Raw genomic sequence first — 20,977 nt, forward strand, 5'->3', positions numbered from 1 at the left:
CTGCTGGATTACAGGGTGGTTGTAACCATGGAAATGAGCAGTGTATAATGTGATAGAAAAATGAAGCCAGCAAAGGAGGCAATATGGATAATCACAATACATTAGTAAGTGACTTGTATTAACTTTCTCTACATGACTGATGCCATTTGATGAAATGAGACAACGCCTTTAACCACCTCCCGTCCGCCCCGTTCAGAAACTGCAGCTGCACGCTAATCGTGCAGCTGCTGATCGGGTTGCCCTCTGTCAGTGACAGCAGGGCAACCCTCAGAGAAGGCAGGGACAGTGCCCAGGTGTCCCTGCCTTCTAGATCGCTGCTATGCGCTTCCTGTTCCGGCCCGGCGGTCATGTGACCGCCGGGATCGGAGAGTGCAGGAGCTGTGTGAGGTCTTTTACAGACCTCGATCAGCCCTGCACTGAGGCTGTACAGTGTTGTATTCTGCTGTACAGCCTCTCTGGGGGGTGTATTTCTCCTGTAACTGGGGCTACTATGTCAGCCCCAGTTACAGGAGAAATCAAAAGTGAAAAAAAAAAAAGAAAGTGAAGTAAATGTCCCCCAGAGGTCTTGTATGACCTTTTATGGGGGCCGAAAAGTGTAAAATTAAAAAAATAAAATAAAGGGTTGAAAAAATTAAATAAAAGAAGTTTCACATGTAAAAAAAATAAAATAAAATTCCCCAAGTAAGGAATAAAAAAAAATGTTAAATAGAAAAAATTTAATAAAATAGACATATTTGGTATTGCCACGTCTGTAAAAACCAGCTCTATAAAAATATCACATGACCTAACCCCTCGGGTGAACACCGTAAAAAAACTGTCAGAACAAGCAATTTTTGTCATTTTGCATCACAAAGTGCAACACCAAGTGATCAAAAACGCGCATGTCCCCCAAAATGGTACCAATAAAAGTACCCTCATCCCGCAAAAAAAATGAGCCCCTACATCAGGGCTTGACAAATTTCCTTGGAATCTAGGAGCCAGCTAAAAAAGTTAGGAGCCAGGCGGAGCCGCGTCATAAAGCCCCCAGTAGGTGCCCCCATAGTGCTCCCCCCCCCCCCCCCCCCCCCCCCACTTTTCCATAGAGCCCCCCAATAATGCTGTATGCCATGTTACATATACCGTCGCTCCGTCCCCGTACCCTATTGACTATAATGGGGACGGGGCTGGAGCTCCGGCGCAGTTCGCGGTGAGAGGCCCCCGGATTAAAAAGTTGGACATGCAGTACTTTTAGTCTGGCGGCCTTTCACCATGCACTGCCGTGCTGCGCCAGAGCTCTGCCCCCATTATAGTCAATGGGGACGGAGCGGTGGTCCGGCGAAACAGAGGAAGGACGGATCCGACAGGGTGAACAGCCTGCCGGATCCGACCTGCCGCAAGTGTGAAAGTACCCTTAGTTATATAGCTACTGAATGAGACAGAAGAAAGGATGCCTTTAACATATATATCTCCTTGAGAAGCCAATTTGATCCTAAAGGGTTAATTCAAACTGTAATCTAAACTGTGTCTTGTCACTTTTATCTCTATGCTCCTGTCCCTTAATCTTATCACTGCTGCAACAAAAGCATCAGCCTCAGTGTAACCTGTTCTAGAGTCTGACTCACGGTTCTTTCAACTCAAAGAGTCTCTAAGTCGGATCTTTAGATTCTTTTAACCTGAGACTCATTCGATTCTTTCTAGACTCCCTCCTGTACTAGTGCTTGCATTGCCTCAGCTCTGATTGGTGGGTGGGGAGGGGAGGGGCTGGCAGAAGCAGCTTCCACTATAGGATCAGATTACACTCCTCCCGAGTCCCTCCCCTCCCTGCTGCCAGCGTCTCACTCTCTGTGTGTGCTGTGACTCACTGACTCAGACTGAGGAGCTGTTTCACACTGTGCTGCCTCCGGACAGAACGGCAGCTCCGCACCCATCGCCCGGGCACCTTTGAAAACGGGCTGACAAATACCCAAGCGCCAGGACTAAATTCCTGGTCGCCATGGCGATCTGGCGCCTGGGATTTGTCGAGCCCTGCCCTACATAAGAAAATCTCTCAAAAAATAAAAACTATAGCTCTCAGAACATGAACACATTAAAACATAATTTTTTTTGTTTCAAAAATGCTATTATTGTGTAAAACTTTAATAAATAAGAAAAAGTATACATATTAGGTATCGCCGCGTCCGTAACAATCGGCTCTATAAAAATGTCACTTGACTGAACCCCTCAGGTGAACGCTGTAAAAATAAATAAATAGAAACTGTGCTAAAACAAATTTTTTGGTCACCTTGCCCCATAAAGTGTTATAATGAATGATCAAAAAAATCATATGTACCCAAAAATACTAGCAATTAAACTGGCACCTTATCCCCTAGTTTCCAAAATGGGATCACTTCTTGGGAGTTTCTACTGTAAGGGCGCATCAGGAGGCTTCAAATGGGACATGGCATCTAAAAACCATGTGGAGTTCCTTTTCTTCTGCGCCCTGCCGTGTGCCCATACAGCAGTTTATGACCACATGTCGGGTGTTTCTGTAAACTACAGAATCAGGGCCATAAATATTGAGTTTGGTTTGGCTGTTAACCCTTGCTTTGTAACTGGAAAAAAATTAAAATGGAAAATCTGCCAAAAAAGTGAAATTTTGAAATTGTATCTCTATTTTCCATTAATTCTTGTGGAACGCCTAAAGGGTTAACAAAGTTTGTAAAATCGGTTTTAAGTAACTTGAGGGGTGTAGTTTCTACAATGGAGTCATTTATGGGGGTATCCACTATGTAGGCCCCACAAAGTGACTTCAGACCTGAACTGGTCCTTAAAAAGTGGGTTTTGGCAATTTTCTTAAAAATTTGAAGAATTGCTTCTAAACTTATAAGCCTTGACATTTCCAAAATGATGCCAACATAAAGAAGACATATGGGGAATGTTAAGTAATAAATATTTTATGATGCATCACTTTCTGTTTTAAAGGGATTCTGTCATGAGATTTGAGCCCTATAAGCTAAACATATGGCCAGGTCCGTACTAACATGAATCCTAAACTGCCCTTATTAAACCTGCTTGTGGCTCTATTAGCCCAAAAAACATTTTTTTATAAGCTGTCACTCACCTACCTAAGGTGCCCAAGGGGTTTTACGTTAACCCAGGGTACCTGCCCGCACCCCTCGCCGTCTGGTGCCCAGCGCCGCCTTCCTCGCCTCCGCAATCCTCCCGTCCCTCTGCTAGATCCGGCGCCTGCGCACTAGGCTCAGCCTGATGCGCTGTGGACTCCTGGCAGCGGCTTCATTGAGCGAAATGCGCATCAGGCGGCGCATGCGCACTTCGCTCATCGAAGCCGCTGCCAGGAGTCCGCTGCGCATCAGGCTGAGCCTAGTGCGCAGGTGCCGGATCTAGCAGAGGGACGGGAGGATTGCGGAGGCGGAGGCGAGGAAGGCGGCGCTGGGCACCAGACGGCGAGGGGTGCGGGCGGGTACCCTGGGTTAACGTAAAACCCCTTGGGCACCTTAGGTAGGTGAGTGACAGCTTATAAAAAAATGTTTTTTGGGCTAATAGAGCCACAAGCAGGTTTAATAAGGGCAGTTTAGGATTCATGTTGTTAGTACGGACCTGGCCATATGTTTAGCTTATAGGGCTCAAATCTCATGACAGAATCCCTTTAAAAGCAGAGAAATTCACAATTTTCTAAATTTCTAATTTTTTACAATTTTTGGTAAATTTGGGATTTTTTCATAATTAAAGGTGAAATATTTTGACTCAAATTTATGACTATCATGAAGTACAATGTGTCACGAGAAAACAATCTCTGAATGACTTGGATAAGTAAAGGCGTTCCAAAGTTATTACCACATAAAGTGAGATGTCAGTTTTGCAAAATTAGGCCTGGTCAGGAAGGGGGCAAATGGCCCAGATGGCAGGTGGTTAATGGAACTTGCTGTAGCATCACAACAGCTGGTGTGCCGAGGGTTGCTGATCCCTCATCTAGAAGTTTTTACTCTAATATACAGCTAATTAACAGCTAACCACACCTACTTTTCCACCCATTTGTTTAAAGTGGAGAGTGCGAAGGAAAATCATGACATCACAAATTTGGTGGTGTGTGCCAAAACTTTGAATTTTTCTGACACAACAGAAATAAGTTCCCCTTGTATTAAGTGTTTACTGTACTACAAAGTATATTCCCCTAAGGTACTGGGGCACAATCTCCTGATTCCATCTGGAGAGAGAAAAAGCAACAACTGTCATTGTTTGGGAACTCCGTATCTGATTTCCTTGACCCAGAGTGTATGTAGTGCTGTATTTTACATGTACATGGCTGAGTAGTCTCCAAAATGGCCTTACATGGGTTCTCTGGTGACCATGGAGCCAAGCTAAAGAGAAAAAAAATATTTTTAAAGCTTTCCCAATCCAGCACCAAGCTCTTATCTCTGCCACTTCTGGGCCTTGCTGGACAGGAAGCATGGTGTGCTGTTTACATGCACATCAGTGGTTTCATTGAGCCTCACCGTTCAAGTGGTTTTACTGCACAGCTCACTGCTGAGGCCTTGGTGATTTGGCCGGTAGAAAACCCACTTTAACAGTGACATGCATGGAAGCCGTGGAGTAGGGAGCTTGGACTGGGAATGTGAGGTGTTTTTTGCCTCCTCATGGACACTAGTTCCCAGTATTGGACACATCCCCTTTCAGCTGGCTATTAAAATTAGATGTATACTGATTTTTGCGAGACCCACACACCCCCAATAGGAGATGTTGATGAACAGAAGCTTTGGGGGCATGTTGGATTTCAAAATGCCCAATTCTTTTGTTCTTGGGGGGGAAGAAATAAGCCATCACCAGAGGTTTCTGGCAGCAACTTCGTCCCCTATCCCTACTGAGAACACATGCATGCTCAGCCAAACTCTGTTCTCAGTTTTCCCCAATCCTCATGTGTAGTAAGTTTTGCGTTTGTTTGTTTTTTGTTTTTGTTTTTTCTCCCCCAATCTTTGGCTGTTCTTCCTCCAGACCTGTAAATGTTTATATTAAACCGGAATGCGTTTGTCCTACTTGATGCCTCATAATACTGTTTATATGGTCGTCTTGTATTACAAGCTTCAGTAATTGCATCAACATGTTTCCTTGAGCACTTTCTCCCCTTCATGTTTCTCTCAGTATTTTGCCTTTATGGCCTTTTTTTGCTATTTAGAAGAAACAAAATGTGAACAAATGTATCAAAGTTTACAAGGAGCGCAGAGAGCAGCAGTATGCCTTTAAGTAAGGATCTCAAAAGGCTGTACCTAGATGTTTTCTAATAGTGTGTGCAGAAATGTGTAGATCTTACATCCTGGAACAAAGTCCCACAATTTTTGCGAGACCCACTGTAAAATAAAAAAATAATGCTGATCAGACAGACCAAAAATATGGTTGTGTGCATGAGGCCTTAATGTGTATAATTATTAGTAATGGCTTTTGTAAGGTAAAAACTTTAATATGGAAAATTTGTTTTATGCTCTTTATATTGCATCTTGAGTGTCTGTATAGATTAACTATATCACGATGAAGGAAGTTGGCATCTGACCTAAGTAAATACTGTTAACTGCCTGAAAGACTGTCGCTAAAATATAACTTTTATTGAAGAAAATAGAAAGAGGGGTAATCGTTCAACAACTAAAAATCGGGCAAGGCGCCAGAATGTACTAGGCAACAACTCCATACACTATTCATCACAACTGCACCTACAACAATTTCTTAATATCCTAATGTGCCCAATTAAATGCACGGCACAGGGATGGCAGAGTAATATGTATATTATTGACTCTCCAACCTATCCTAGGATATACAAGTACAGGGAGTTAGGGGTGACCATGCTGGATAGGGTTAATGCTGTACACAATACCAGCTTCTGTAACTTCCAGTGTAGTCCCCTGTTGTGTAAGCCCTCTTGCCTGTTTGCCACTACGGCTCAGGTATAAAATGGCACAACAGATACTTATCACAAATGCTACCCTGTAACTAAATTGCCATAGGATTTCTTAACATGTTTCCCCTAAATGAATAGCGCTCAACGCGTTTCTTTGACTGCATTTTATAAACAGCCTATTCATCAGGAGCGTAGTTTGGAAACAAAGACAAACATAAAAACAAAAACACTGCACGCTACTGATTGGTGAGCGTGCAGCCTGTAGCCAGCGGCTCCAGGTGCCGCTCAAGAGTAACAGATCCTGCCCACCTGGGCTGAGCTTACCTCGCGGGAGCCAATACACTGGAGGGAGTGTCAAACTCAGCACTCCCCCGTTCCGCCTTAATACATCACAAGTAGCACAGGAGGTTAGTATGTATTAGAAGTGACTAACTGCAGTAATATAGGAACGGCGATAATTATTGACATAAGGAGACCCAGGATGGGTACTAGGAGACCTATCATGACACCTCAAAAGGCTAAAATGTCTAGAAGATCGCTAAGCCAAAGAGACCATTATTGTAGGGAACTCAAAAGCGGATGCACTAAGCCTCAAACATGCAATTAGGCGAACAGGCCAAAAGACTGACCACAAAAGTCCCTCCATAAACGTGCGATAGATAATGGTTATGTAGTTAAAACCCCAACACAGAGGTACCAATATAGGCAAAGAAAGGTGGGCCAGTGGAATGCTAATACTGCAGAACTAACAATAAGAACATCAATATCCATAAAGGATAGCTGTCATGATCAGATGAAACATGTAAAGGAGAGGAATTTATTGAGTCCTTGTGGCTTAACCGTTTGCAGGGTAAACTACTACTGAGCTTCCTTCTGGGGTAGCAGGTTGTCTGTTTCCCCCCAATTCATCATGCCAGGATGATGCTTCAGGACATGCTGGGCGATGGGAGTATCAGCTTGCTTGGCTATTTCCCGCAAGTGGTCACCTATACGCCACCTAAATTTGCGCTTTGTTTTCACAACATATTGTAGATTGCAGATGCATGTTGCTATGTATACTACACCCACCGTTCTGCAATTGATAAAGGATCTTATTGTGTAACTCCTTTTCGTGATGCTGCACACTATAGTTTAATCCTTTTTGAACGCCTTGCAGGCCACACATCCACCACAATTGTAGGTGCCCAATGGTTTACTTGAAAGCCAAGAGCTTTGTGTTGGGGTAACAAATGTGGTGGTTATTTCGCTAGTGAAGAACAATCCCAGATTGTTATTGAGAGAGGACACTAAGTCTTTGAAATCAGATTTGGGGACATTCCATAAAACAGTGTATGTATACCTTGGGAGTCAAGAAGGCTCCCTGCATACATAAAATGGATGCTACTCTGTTGCATCTGAAGAGAAAAATGATGATGCAGCACTCCAGCGTAGGTAAAAGGTGTCAGACCTTTTTATTACCCCCCTTTAGCAATGTTTCAGCCCAACTCAATCGAGCCTTTGTCAAGCAAACAAATGATGTCCAGTGCATCCATAAATACCCACAGTGCTTAGCAACAATGTAATTACATAATTGATTGTCAATATTTACAAAACATGCTTCAAAATTCATAAGATGAATTCTTTAGTGTTACAACATAATTAGTATCTAATGCAATTCATTCAGAATTATCTGTAATATGTACATTAATACAACAAAGTGCCTAGTGCATAATTGACCAATTGCCACCACCTGTGAGGTGCTCTGGTTGTGCAATATAAGAAAACAGCAACAGCTGTATTAAATAAAATATATTACAAACGACTACTACCTCGTTGGTGGTTCCAGTGTGGGTCATGGCGCATGCCCCGGCGTCCCTGCTGTATCCATTAATCACCCGCTGGGACGCGAGTCACGTGACCCAGGCGCGCCAACACGTGACCGTGGTCACGTGGGTGTTCCCTAGGTAACTCGTCTGGGGGGAGGGAGGAGAAACTGACACGTGATCACCTGGCTGTCACAGTTACATTTTCTAACAGAGAAGATTTCTCTGAATTCAATATTAGATCCTTTATTCAGTTATATGCATTAGGGGTGGGCGATATGGCCTAAAATCTATATTGCGATATAATTTTAAGCATATGCGATATAGATCGCGATATATTCTATATTTGGGGGGGGGGGGCAAACTTTATTTATTTTTTACTTTTTATTTAACTATTAGCCTCCTTAGGGGCTAGAACCCTTGTCCTATTCACCCTAATAGAGCTCTATTAGAGTGAATAGGACCTCACACTCTCCCTGCTGCCCTGTGCATAGTTCACAGCAGCAGGGAGCTGACTATGGTAGTCAGGGCTTGAGTAGCGTCCTGGCTGCCATGGTAACCGATGGGAGCCCTGCGATTACACTGCTGGGGTTCTGATCAGAAGCTGCCACCCTGGGGCCACTGCCACCAATTATTTAATCGTTTGGAGCGGGGGCGGGCATTTAATATAATACTTAGAAGAGGGGGGAGTAGAAGGAAGGGGCTGTGGCCACTGCGCCACCAATGAATATAGTTAATATGCCTGAATACAAACGTAGCCTGCATGTGCCGGTCATATCCCATACCTGGTCTCTCTTACTGCGCGCCGTGATCCGCTGCAATTTACCCCTCAGGACCCGAGGGGTTAACTGCAGCGGGTCACGGCGCGCAGTAATAGAGGCCAGGTATGGGATATGGCCAGCACATGCAGGCTGCGTTTGTATTAAGGCATATTAACTATATTCATTGGTGGCACAGTGGCCACAGTCCCTCCCCTCCGCCTCCTCTCTGTTCTCATTGGTGGCGCAGTGGCCACAGTCCCTCACCACCTCCTCCTAGTATGTTCTCATTGGTGGTCAGCGGCAGCTGCACACAGTGGGGAGGGACTCTCTCCTCCACTGTGCCGGCTCAGGAGAACATGGTGCGTGCCGAGAGCGGCGCATGCCATGTTCTACTTTGATATAAACGAAATCTATATTGTTTATCGCATATCGTCTATATCGCCCACTTCTAATATGCATAGTAACTAAACGGTGCCAATATTGATGTGGCACCTTAAAACTATATCCACACAAAATGGGTATTTTGGCTAGATCTGAAGTGAATTTATCAATACTACACACGCATAAAAATCATACATTACCCAAGAATGTAGGTGATAGGCAGAGTCTAGGGGAAGTCGGCTCTCAAGAGTTTTCCTGATGATCACGATCCTTCTCCAGGCTCTTTCTTTGTTCCTCTTCTTTCATTCTTTTTTTTTTTTTTTTTTACCTCCTCTATGTGGGTTATTATCCACAAACTTATCAGTTAAACACACCTTCCTAGTTTGGAACTTTCCAATCACTGTCGGATAGGCATGTACATGTGATAAGGGTGGTGATGTCACTACATCACCCAGAATGCAGTTCTGCTTCTGTTGTAATGTCACCTAGTCATACCTAGGTGGCACTGTTGTATAAGCTATTAGCAGCATACTATAGTGTTAAAGGGGTTTTGCACTTTGTTTAAACTGATGATCTATCCTCTGGATAGATCATCAGCTTCTGATCAGCGGGGGTCCGACACCCGGGACCCCTGCTGATCAGCTGTTTGAGAAGGCAGCGGCACTCCAGGAGCGCCACGTCCTTCTCACTGTTTACCGCTGGCCCAGTGACGTCACGACTAGTATCACTGGCCTGGGCGCGGCTAAGCTCTGTTCACTTGAATGGAACTTAGCCGTGCCCAGGCCAGTTGATACTAGTTGTTACGTCACTGGACCTGCAGTAAACAGTGAGAAGGCAGCGGCGCTGCTGGAGTGCCGCTGCCTTCTCAAATAGCTGATCAGCGGGGGTCCCGGGGGTCGGGTTCCTGCCGATCAGAAGCTAATCTATCCAGAGGATAGATCATCAGTTTACACAAAGTGCAGAACCCCTTTAACTACGCAAGTCTGACTTCATCTTGCATTTTATACATTTCACATCTAGAACTTAAATCAAAGCTAGAGAGATTAATTCTGACACTTCTTACCAATTAAGGACAGACTTCTAGGCGCCCCTTTGAATGTTTCTCACACTCCTAAACTTGTCATAGATAATAAAATTATTAGCTGGTTTTCTCAGATATCTGTGCCTCCTCTGCTATACCAACGGTTAATTGATTGTGGGTAAAAACACCACATCTTTACAGATACTCATTAACAGAGTCCATACCCAAACTGTCTTCATCATTATAATAGGAATATATGCGTTCCTAAGAATATATATACGATAGCAAATACATAAATGTCCTTAATACGTAACAATATAAAACAATACATGTCTTATTGATTTTCTTATACAAAACTAAGGTTGATTATAAGCATATATAGATATCACAGATTTTCTTCCTCATTAATAAATACCAAACTGTAGAGGTAATTAGCACCAGCTGTGTCTAGAGAGCACCCTGATCTCCTGTAATAAATCCATAAGGAGACAAGAGGGCCTCTTTTCAGACTGGTACATCCATGAGAAGAAATCTTATTAACAGTGACCTTTCCATGAACTTCTCTTGGCCATCTTTAACCCCTTCCCGACTGCAATCCGTTTATATACGTGATATTTGCACATGCCCCGTGCAGCTATCACGTCTAAAAACGTCAAGCCAGTTCTTTAATCAAAGCGCTTGGATTAAAGCTTCTGCTGCTGTCACGCCCCCTCCCCTACCCATACATTCCTCCTGCCCCAGCCTCCCTCAATGTTGGCGACCGTACCCCCCCCCTCTTTCCAGCGCTGCCCCCGGTACCCCTTCTGTGTGTGATGGCGCGGCTCCATTCCTGAGCCGCCATCAGCAGAGTGTCGGCTCTATGCTGACACTCTGCTGTAACCCCATAGATGCCACGGCAGTGGCATCCGGGGCTGCCCCCGCTGTTACCACCTACAAGGCATCTGATAGTATTATACTTTGCAATGCAAGAGCATTGCAAAGTATAGTACAGCCATCAGCCCCACTGGATCTTCAAGATCCAAGAGGGACTTACTAAAAAAAAAAAAAGTAAAAATAAATAAAAATGTAAAATTAAAAAGAAAATTGCCTTTTCCTATAAAAAATGAAAAAAATAACCATATTAGGTATCACCGCGTCTGTCTCTATAAATATATCACATGATAGACACCGTCCAATAAACACCATAAAAAAATAAAAAACTGTGTGAAAAAAGCCTTGTCACCTTACATCACAAAAAGTGCAACAGCAAGCGATCAAAAAGGTGTATATCAAACAAAATGGTACCAATAAAACCGTCACCTCATCCCGCAAAAAGAGACCCTACATAAGAAAATCGCTCAAAAAATAAAACTATAGTTCTTAGAACATTGAGACACTAAAACATCATTTTCTTAACTTCAAATATGCTATTGTGTTAAAGTCAAATAAATAAAAAAGTGTACATATTGGGTATCGCCGCATCCGTAATAACCAGTGCTCGATAAAATATCACATGACCTAACCCCTCAGGTGAACACCGTAAAAAAAAGTGCCAAAAATGCCTTTTTTGTCACCTTACATCACAAAAAGTGCAACAGCAAGCGATCAAAAAGGCTTATGACCCCCAAAATAGTACCAATCAAACAGTCACCTCATCCCGCAAAAAATTATACCCTATTTAAGACAATTGCCCAAAAAATAAGCTATGGCTATGGAGACAATAAAACAGAACTTTTTTGGTTTCAGAAATGGTATTATTGTGTAAAACTTAAATAAATAAAAAGTATACATATTAGGTATTGCCACGTCCGTAACAGTCTGCTCTATAAAACTGTCACATGAGCCAACCCCTCAGATAAACGCTGTAAAAATAAATAAATAAAAACTGTCCCAAAACAGCCAATTTTTTGGTCACCTTGCCCCATAAAGTGTAATAATAAAATGATCAAAAAATCCTATGGACCCAAAAATGGTACCAATAAAAACCAACTTTCTGCAAAAAACAAGCCCCTGCACAAGACTATCGGCAGAAAAATAAAAAACCTATTGCGTTCAGAAAATGAACACACAAACATAATTTCTTTTTCAAAAATGCTTCATTATGTAAAATTGAAACAAAGTAGACCTATTTGATATCATTGCGTCCATAACAGCCTGCTCTATAAAAATAGCACATGATCTACCCTTTCAGATGAGTCTTGTAAAAAAAAAAAAAAAAAATGTGCCAAAACAGCCATTTTTCGGTTACCTTGCCTCACAAAAAACGTAATATAGAGCTATTAAAAATCATATGTACCCCAAAATAGTACCAATAAAACTGGCACCTTATCCCCTAGTTTCCAAAATAGGGTCACTTTTTGGGAGTTTCTACTGTATGGGTGCATCAGGGGGGGCTTTAAATGGGACAAGGCATCTAAAACCAGTCCAGCAAAATTTGCCTTCCAAAAACCATACGGCGTTCCTTTTCTTCTGCGCCCTGCCGTGCGCCCTTGCATCAGTTTACGACAACATGTGGGGTGTTTCTGTAAACCGCAGAATCGGGGTAATAAATATTGATTTTTGTTTGGCTATTAACCCTCAATGTGTTAAAGGAAAAAATGTAATAAAATGGAAAATCTGCCCAAAAAGTGAAATTTTGAAATTTCATCTCCATTTTCCTTTAATTCTTGTGGAACACCTAAAGGGTTAACAAAGTTTTGTAAAATCAGTTTTGAGTAACTTGAGGGGTGTAGTTTCTACAATGGGTTCATTTATGGCGGGTTTCCACTTTGTAAGCCCCACAAAGTGACTTTAGACCTGAACTGGTCCTTTAAAAAGTGGGTTTTTGACTATCGTGAAGTACAATGTGTCACGAGAAAACAATCTCAGAATGGCTTGGATAAATAAGCGTTCCAAAGCTATTACAACATAAAGTGACGCATGTCAGATTTGTAAATTTTGACCTGGACACTGGGGCATCAATGACCCTTGGTCATGAAAGGGTTAAAATACATACATATAACAATATGGCCTCTTTATAGAGGTGTGTGTATGTATATATCACATCACTATGGATATTTAGATGTTTTATACGCTTATGAAAAAGCACAACACACCTGTTACGGTCCCATGGAGAAGGGCACAAGTTCATGTCCATCACCATGAGATGAAATTCTCTTCCCAGACTCCCTAGGTAAAATCACATAAGCTCACCAACAAAAGGTGTTTACACAAATTAGAACCTTATTGCAGAGAAGTGTGTGTATATATACATAATTAAGCCAAAATAACTATAATATATCTGATTAAGTGTATATGTTGTTCTAATAGTAGTTCCCAGAAGGCCAAACCAGAGAGGTTGAAACTATAATAACGTTAAAACACAAGACTGAACCATCAAGGTGTAGTGGTGACGGAATGATAAAGATGATGTAATTCTGAAAAAAAAGGTAGATTAGCTACATAATACAGATGAATTAAACATCATTTGTAATTTCCTACAGTTCATCACGGTGAGAAGATTCAACCTCAGTGGACTACAGCACATCCCAATATCTCAATCAAAGAGGCTCCATTTGAACTGTGTTCAGGCCTCTAGGCTTAAGGGTCTGTAAACGATGAATCCACTGGAGCTCTCTCTGCTTGAGAAATAACTCCCTATCCTCCACCTCTTAACAGTGGAACATGATCCAAAATTCTAAATTTCAAATCTGGCATTGCAGGAGTGCACGGCGTCATAGCAACCAATGACTCCGTACGCTCCTGCAATGCCAGTCCGGTATCTCGCGGACCGTGTTCTACGGACATCTGCATGAGGCTTAAAGCTAAAAAAAAAATGCCCATCTGTGTACTGGAACAGCTGGGTGCTTTCTTGGTGCATATGGTAAACTGACATTTAGTGTAATGTGAATAGAGCCTTAAACCCACTGTGTACTTGACCAGTGTCTAAGGCCTGTATTAGACCAGCAGATGATGCTGACTATGTTGGGAATGGAGTGTTCCTTCCTGACGAGCATCTGTTCATCACCGGAGTGGAGGACACCGCTGTATTTACGTGGAGTGGCCGACTGGTAAAAATTGCTGCAGTTTTGAAAAACATATTTTTTTTTTGTTTAAGCCCCCCAGAACCAAGAGGATTCTTCATAGAGCTGTCTGCCTGTGTCATATGAGCAATCGGGGGAGTCAGAGATGACTAAGAACCTGTCAGTAGCCACTCTTCAATAAAAGGCACTTGACAGCTTGCTTTGTTGTTTTTTTGTTTTTTTTTCCCAAAAGGCCTTTTAAGAACTCTCATAACATGATAAACCAAATTTTCTAGACTGATGAAATCAAAATGGAGTTCTTTGGCCTGAATGCCAAGACTTTTGTGTAGAGGAAATCCCTACAAATTTTCGCCTGGCCAGTGCCATCCATATAGTGACGCATGGTGTAGGCAACATCTTCCTCTGTGGATGTTTATCATCTACAGGTACTAGAGGGGATTGAGGTAAAAAAAAGAATGGTAAAACCTGCTGAGTACACGAGGGCTCTGACTGGGGCTGAGAAATACCTTCAAACATCTCTATACAAATATCTGAAAAATATCTATTGATGCTGCCCACCCAACCTAAAGGGAACCTGCAGAGAATAGGTGAATATCCCCAAAATACTGGTGTGCTTGTAGCATCTTACCCAAGATGACTTGAGGCTGCAAAAGCTGTCTTAAAGAGGACCTTTCACCACTCCTGACATGCCTGTTTTAATAGCTTCATGCATTCCCCATGTAATAACAATTCTGGAGCATCTATTATTATGTCTGTATGTTGTACCATTCCTGTATTATTTCTACTAGTAGTTATGGATGAATTGCTAGCAGTCTGCAGTAAGAGTACAGAGGGGAGGTAACCAGTTGTGGGTGTGTACCTGTACAGACTGACTCTATCCAATCAGTGCTGCCATTTTCAGACTGTGCAGGTACAGACCCCCAACTGGTTACCTCCCCTCTGTACTCTTACTGCAGACTGCTAGCAATTCATCCATAACTTCTAGTAGAAATAATAAAGGAACGGCACAACATAGTCATAAGAACAGATGCTCCAGCCTTGTTATTACATGGGGAATGCATGAAGCTTTTAAGACTGACATGTCAGCAGTGGTGAAAGGTCCTCTTTAAAGTGGTAAGGAAAAGGTCTGAGTACAAAAATGTGTATAAAATATATATATATATATATATATATATATATATATAATAATGAACATTGTAATTACTGTATGTAGTATTGTAAATTGATGAGATGATCCCATCTCTTCCTGATCATTAGAGATCTGACTTTTGCCAATCCCTAATAAAGGGCTGCATTGCTGGTTTAGTGAGTTGGCGGGTGCTGTGGGGCTCCTAATCAGACATTGCTTTCGAGTGGATGGGCTGAGCTGCAGTGCTGTGTATGGTGTCACCGTTCCCCTACACAGTGAGTGGCCAGGAGGGCTGGAGGCCTGCACTGTCCTTCCTTCTCAGGTTTGGCAATAGTCCCAGAATAAATGCCATCATTTTCTTTTGACAAGAAAACTCTTTAGGTTGAAACCTATCAACATGTGGCAAAACTGAAAGTTTCTGAATACTTTCTTAATGCTCTGCAAGTTATTAGACTGCTGTATATAAAATGTTGGTTTAGGGATTTATTCTGATTATCATATTTGAAGCCAAATAGAATGGTTTCGCCTCATATGAGGCAAATTGGCTTCCTTCTCATGGGGCTTGTTTTACCTCCCTCTGAACACTTAAAAGCCATCTGTCAGCAGATTTGTACCTATAAAACTGGCTGACTTGTTACATGAGCGCTTAGAAGCTGAAGACATCTTTGTTGGTCCCATGTTCATTGCTGAGAAAAATGATGTTTTAATATATGCAAATTAGCCTTTTGGAGCAACGGGGGCGTTGTTACACCTAGAGGCTCTGCTCTCTCTGCAACTGCCCCACCCTCTGCAATTTAACAGGACCAGGCAGTTAAATCATCATGCCTGGCCCCATCAGTTAGTGAAGCACAGAGAAAGCAGTGCATCTAAGTGTAATGGCAACATTCCCGTTGGTTCCAGAGGCTCATTTACATATAAATGCGGGCACATGAACATGAGACCAACGCAGATGCCTAGTGTGCATGCAAGAAGTCAGTCAGTTTGATGGGTACAAATCTGCTGACAGATGCCCTTTAAGTTTGAAAACCAGTCTATCAAATTCTGCCTGACATCTTATGTTATTGTGTGAATGAAATAGGCTGCATACTACTTTCCTGAGTAAGAAAAGTCTTTTTCTAGTTTCAGGCAAATGTGTCCTGTGCAGAAGTCGCGCTCTGTGTGTGAGCATGATTTCCTGTTATGTACACTGCTCGTTTCGCAGGAGCGCATGGCATTATGATTGACAATGCTGTATATGTCTGCATGACTTTGCTTCTACAGAGTTAGGCCTCATGCACACAGCAGTCCCCAATGCACGGGCAACATCCGTGCGGATTCCGCAGACCACAAATTTTTTGCGGTGCGGAGGCACGGACGGAAGCACTCCGTGGGGTTCCGTGCCTACTTTCCGCACAGACCATCCGGATTGCGGACCCATTCCAGTGAATGGATCCGCATCCGTTATGCCAGGTGCACACGGCCGGTGCCCGTGTATTGCGGGCCACAATATAGGCTCCGTCGGACAACAGCCGTGTGCATGAGGCCTTATAGTGACAGATATGTCAGTATAATCCTGTAAGAGTAAGGTCATGCAGAGACGCACAGCATTATAAATCATCATAACGTTGTGTGTTCCTGCGAAACGAGCAGCATCTAGAACAATAAATCACTCACGGAGCGTGATTTCCGTACGGGACACGCTCTTCTGAAAGAGGCCTTAAGGTGTTAATAAAACCTTCAGTAGCAGTCAGCCCAATGCTTGTTCAGCCAGCAGCAGTCTTTCCTGACAACACCCCATCCTGAGGCTAGGTCCTCAATATCTGGAGCCCAGAAAACCACTTTTTTCTAACATCATAATTTGTGATCAGTGTGGGTCTGGGTGGTAAGACAACCACCGATTGCAGGAACAAAGAAGCTACGTTGCTCCACCTAGCGCAGTGCCATTTAGAATCCCGGGATGCTGTCCTGAGAGCAGTTGGTGCTCCTCTCATACACGCCAGCCTTGGCAAAAAATAATCCAGTGGAATTTTCAACCAGTTATCTGGCATAAGTTAATGAGAAACGTGTCGAGCACAGGCAGCCCATCACTTTTTCCATGCCCTGCCTGTGGTGTGAACGGCATAAAATACAAAAGTTATACATTTTTACAACAATAAAGTGGCATTAATTTCCCCATGTTTTTTATGCAAATATTTTGCCCATTTAACATTTTTGAATTACTGATTATTGAATTTAAAATCTATTGTAGAACTGAACAAGAGGAAAATGAAATCTGTTTGATACGACGTAAGAGGGAAGCACTGAAGCACCTGAGGATACCACTTGGTGCTGAAGGAATTCAGTGGTAAGAGCTTTTGGAATTGTACTGTAATAACTAGAGATGAGCAAAGTTTTAGAAAATTTGATTCGGCTGCTTCGCCGAATTTTAGAAAAAAAATTTGCTTTGTGACTAGTTACTTTGTCACGAAGCACTTTTTTGGAAGTAGCAGGTGCAATGACGGGGAGCTGCGATAGCGTGGCTCCCTGTCATTGTACCCCTCAGATGCCACCTTCATACATGATCACGGCATCTGAGTGTAAAAACAGTGTAAAATTTAACATTAAAAAAATAAAATCAAAATTACCGCCTCCATTTGCTCACGATGGGATGGTTGCCGCCATATTGCTTGAAGATCTGGCGAGATGACGTCATCAAGATGACGACAGCCGGCCTGTTGCGAGCTAATGTAGAAGGTAAGTATGTTGTGTGTATTTTTTGTTTTTACTCTATATAAGGGTCCTTTCACACGTCCGCAATTCTGTTCCACATTTTGCAGAACGGAATTGCGGACCCATTCATTGTGCGGCCCGTATACGGAATTGCAGAACGCACATCGCCGATGTCCGTGGTTTGCGGACGTGTAAATGGACCCTTACAGGTTAAATTGATTCGCTACCACGAAGCACAAGGAAATGGAATTTATCCTGAAATGAAATTTGGATCAAATTTGTTCTCTTAAAATAAAGACTTTTAAAATATGCTAATGAGCCTCTAGGTGCTATTAGGGCGTTGCTTCAGCACCTAGAGGCTCGGTCTACGCACCCTTTGGCACGCCCAAGTCCAGTTGATTGACTTTCGAGTTCTCCTCAGTGTCCCGTAAATTCTGCGCTGTCCCTTTTAGTATTCGGCGCAGTGAGTGAAGGCAGCAGGAGTGCGTCCTTCACTCACTGTGCCTGCGCCGAATACTAAAAGGGATGGCGCAGAATTTACGGGACACTGAGGAGAACTTGAAAGTTAATCAACTGGACCTGTGTGCCAAAGGGTGCGTAGACTGAGCCTCTAGGTGCTGAAGCAATGCCCTAATAGCACCTAGAGGCTCATTAGCATATTATAACCTTCTTTATTTTAAGAGAATGGCGGCAGGGAGTTATACATCATACTGTTATGTACTGCTGACATTAGCTAATATCAGTACGCTACATAACGTTATTTCTCATGACAGAAACCCTTTAAGTTGCCGCAGGTTGTCTTAAAAGACCAAAATGTCAAAGCAATAGCATTAGGAGTTATGCACACATCAGGGAATTGCAGGCCTGTGCTGCCCATGTTCTCCAGACATATCTCATATATCAGTTTTTTTCTCGGTCTGGTTTAGTAGAAAAGCAACAGAAGCACTCATTTTAGTTTGTGGACCATACTCTCCCATTGCTGTCTGTATGAAAACAAGACCAACATGAATGGCATCCATATTCTTTCTGTGGTTTTGGACCATTGGTAGGAGATGCTCTGGACATCCACTTTTCAGCCTGGCAGGGCACATGAAAAACAGATGACACATGGAGGGCAAAAACACAGACCAAAAGCAGACCCTTTGTGGACATGGTCACAGATGAACCATTGACCATTGTTTATATGCGTAAAAATATAATTTTGGGGGTGGGTCAGTATAACTTCAGCGATCCCAAATTTAAAGTTTTTTTTTATATTTATTGACAGTTTAACTACTTTTGTACAATAAAGCTGCTTATTTCACATTATTTGCTTTTATGCCACAGCATTCCAAGACCATCACAAATTATTTTTCAGTTGACTATATACTTGGGCATGTCATTACTAAGAGGCAAAACAACTGATTCAGGCTGTTTCAGCAGCAACATTATTGAGGTGGACAGGGAAATAAGGAAAAGAACAAATGGCAAGTGGCACTATACAGATAGATAGATATAATTGAATAACTCGCAGGCTTTACTAAATTTTATTACATCAGATGCAATTACAAAAGTATTCAGATCCAGGTGCTAGTTTGAAAATTGTAGAGTATTTTTCTTGGGACAAACCCTTTTAAACTAGTTCTAAATTTGAGTAACTTGTTGTTGTTTTCTAGCAATTCCACTCTACCTGCTGAAACACTCATCCATCCACCATCATCTTTGGAGGAATATGTCTTTCCATTAAGGCCTATTTCTTTTAGAAGAAAAGGTAAAGCCTTCTACTTTATCTCCTAATTGTTGTAACATAATACATAAGAAGTAAAGTAGTAGTTGAAATGATTATTTGTTATTTATTTATTTTCTAGGTTTTTGTGGTAATGTTTGGAGAGAACAGCACCCTTTTGTGGATAAATTACATTTTGATGTCTACCTAAAGCAGTGTTTTGGTTGTTTAACGTTATGCCCTATACCCAGAATAGGGGATAACTATATGTATTAGATTGCTGGGGGTCCTACCGCTGGAACCCCCACTTATCACGAGAAGGGGGCACCATACTCTATTGCTTCCCTGAAATGGCCAGAGCAGCCGGTCGCCAATGCATGCGATCGCTCTATTTATATCTATGGGAGTTCCGGAGATAGCAGAGTACAATACTTGGCTATCTCTGGAGCTCCTGGAGAAATGAAAGGAGAGGCCGCATGCATCTGCGACCGGCTGCTCCGGTCAAATTATAGATGTTACTTTCACACTAGCGTTTTTGCTAGATCCGTCATGGATCAGCAAAAATGCTTCTATCGTGATAATACAACAATCTGCATCTGTTATGAACGGATCCGGTTGTATTATCTGTAACATAGCCAAGACTGATCCATCATGAACACCATAGAAAGTCATTGGGGGACGGATCCGTTTTCTAATGTGTCAGAGAAAACAGATCCTTCGCCATTGACTTGTATTGTAAGTCATGACGTATCCGTCTTGCTCCGCACCGCGATGGGGACGCAACCAAATAGAACGGAATGTATTCCAGAAGCGTTTTCCGCTATTGAGATCCTATGACTGATCGCCATAGCGGAAAAGGAAAGTGTAGATGTGAAAGTAGCCTTACACTGTTCCATTGTTGCTTTACAGTAAGACTTAATCATTAAAGGGGTTGTCGCAAGGTACAAATTTATCCCATATCCACAGGAGAATGGATAGATTTCTGATCAGTTGGGGTGTGACTGCTGGAATCTTCTTAAATCACAAGAACAAGAGTGCCATGTCCCCATATGAATGGAGCAGTGGTTGAGTATGCATCCTGCTGCCCCATTCATTCGGGTCTGCTAGAAATAGCAGAATGAAGCATTTAGCCGTCTCCATTCATTTCGTAAAGAATGAATGGAGCAACAGCGCATAGTCTCAGCCTGCTGCTACATACATACGGAGAAAACCTGAGACTAATTAGCTATAAAAATAATTTTTATTGGAATACATGGTTAAAAAACATATAATGGGAGATGACAGACAAATCAATATCAAAAGTGTGGTACAACCCTGGGAGATATGGGTAAGAGGTGTGACATAAAACAGAGCCTGAGAAGAGAATGTAGAGAGAGATCTATTGGGTAAACATCTAATGTGTGCAGTCTTCCTGTGGAGATATTATTTTGATTAACGGTATGTGACCATTTACATCTATATTGAGTCTACAATATGTACTACCTATGAGGCTTTTAGTAGGGTAGAGTCGTTATACGGCACTTTTTGCACTTTACTGATTAGATGTTTACCCAATAGATCTCTCTCTACATTCTCTTCTCAGGCTCTGTTTTATGTCACACCTCTTACCCAGATCTCCCAGGGTTG

General features: G+C 42.4%; 1 protein-coding gene across 2 annotated transcripts in view; it reads left to right on the forward strand.

Annotated features, from left to right (window-relative positions):
- Nucleotides 1-20,977, forward strand: part of SCAF11 (SR-related CTD associated factor 11) — a 114,374-nt gene that overhangs the window by 60,586 nt on the left and 32,811 nt on the right. For both annotated transcript variants that reach the window (XM_040410600.1, XM_040410609.1), the window contains exons 9-10: nucleotides 17,186-17,281; nucleotides 19,302-19,396. In XM_040410600.1, coding sequence (XP_040266534.1) covers nucleotides 17,186-17,281; nucleotides 19,302-19,396 — 191 coding nt within the window. The remainder of the gene's footprint in view (nucleotides 1-17,185; nucleotides 17,282-19,301; nucleotides 19,397-20,977) is intronic.

The sequence above is a fragment of the Bufo bufo genome, chromosome 1, assembly GCF_905171765.1.
Source record: "Bufo bufo chromosome 1, aBufBuf1.1, whole genome shotgun sequence".
Classification (NCBI taxonomy): Eukaryota; Metazoa; Chordata; class Amphibia; order Anura; family Bufonidae; genus Bufo; species Bufo bufo.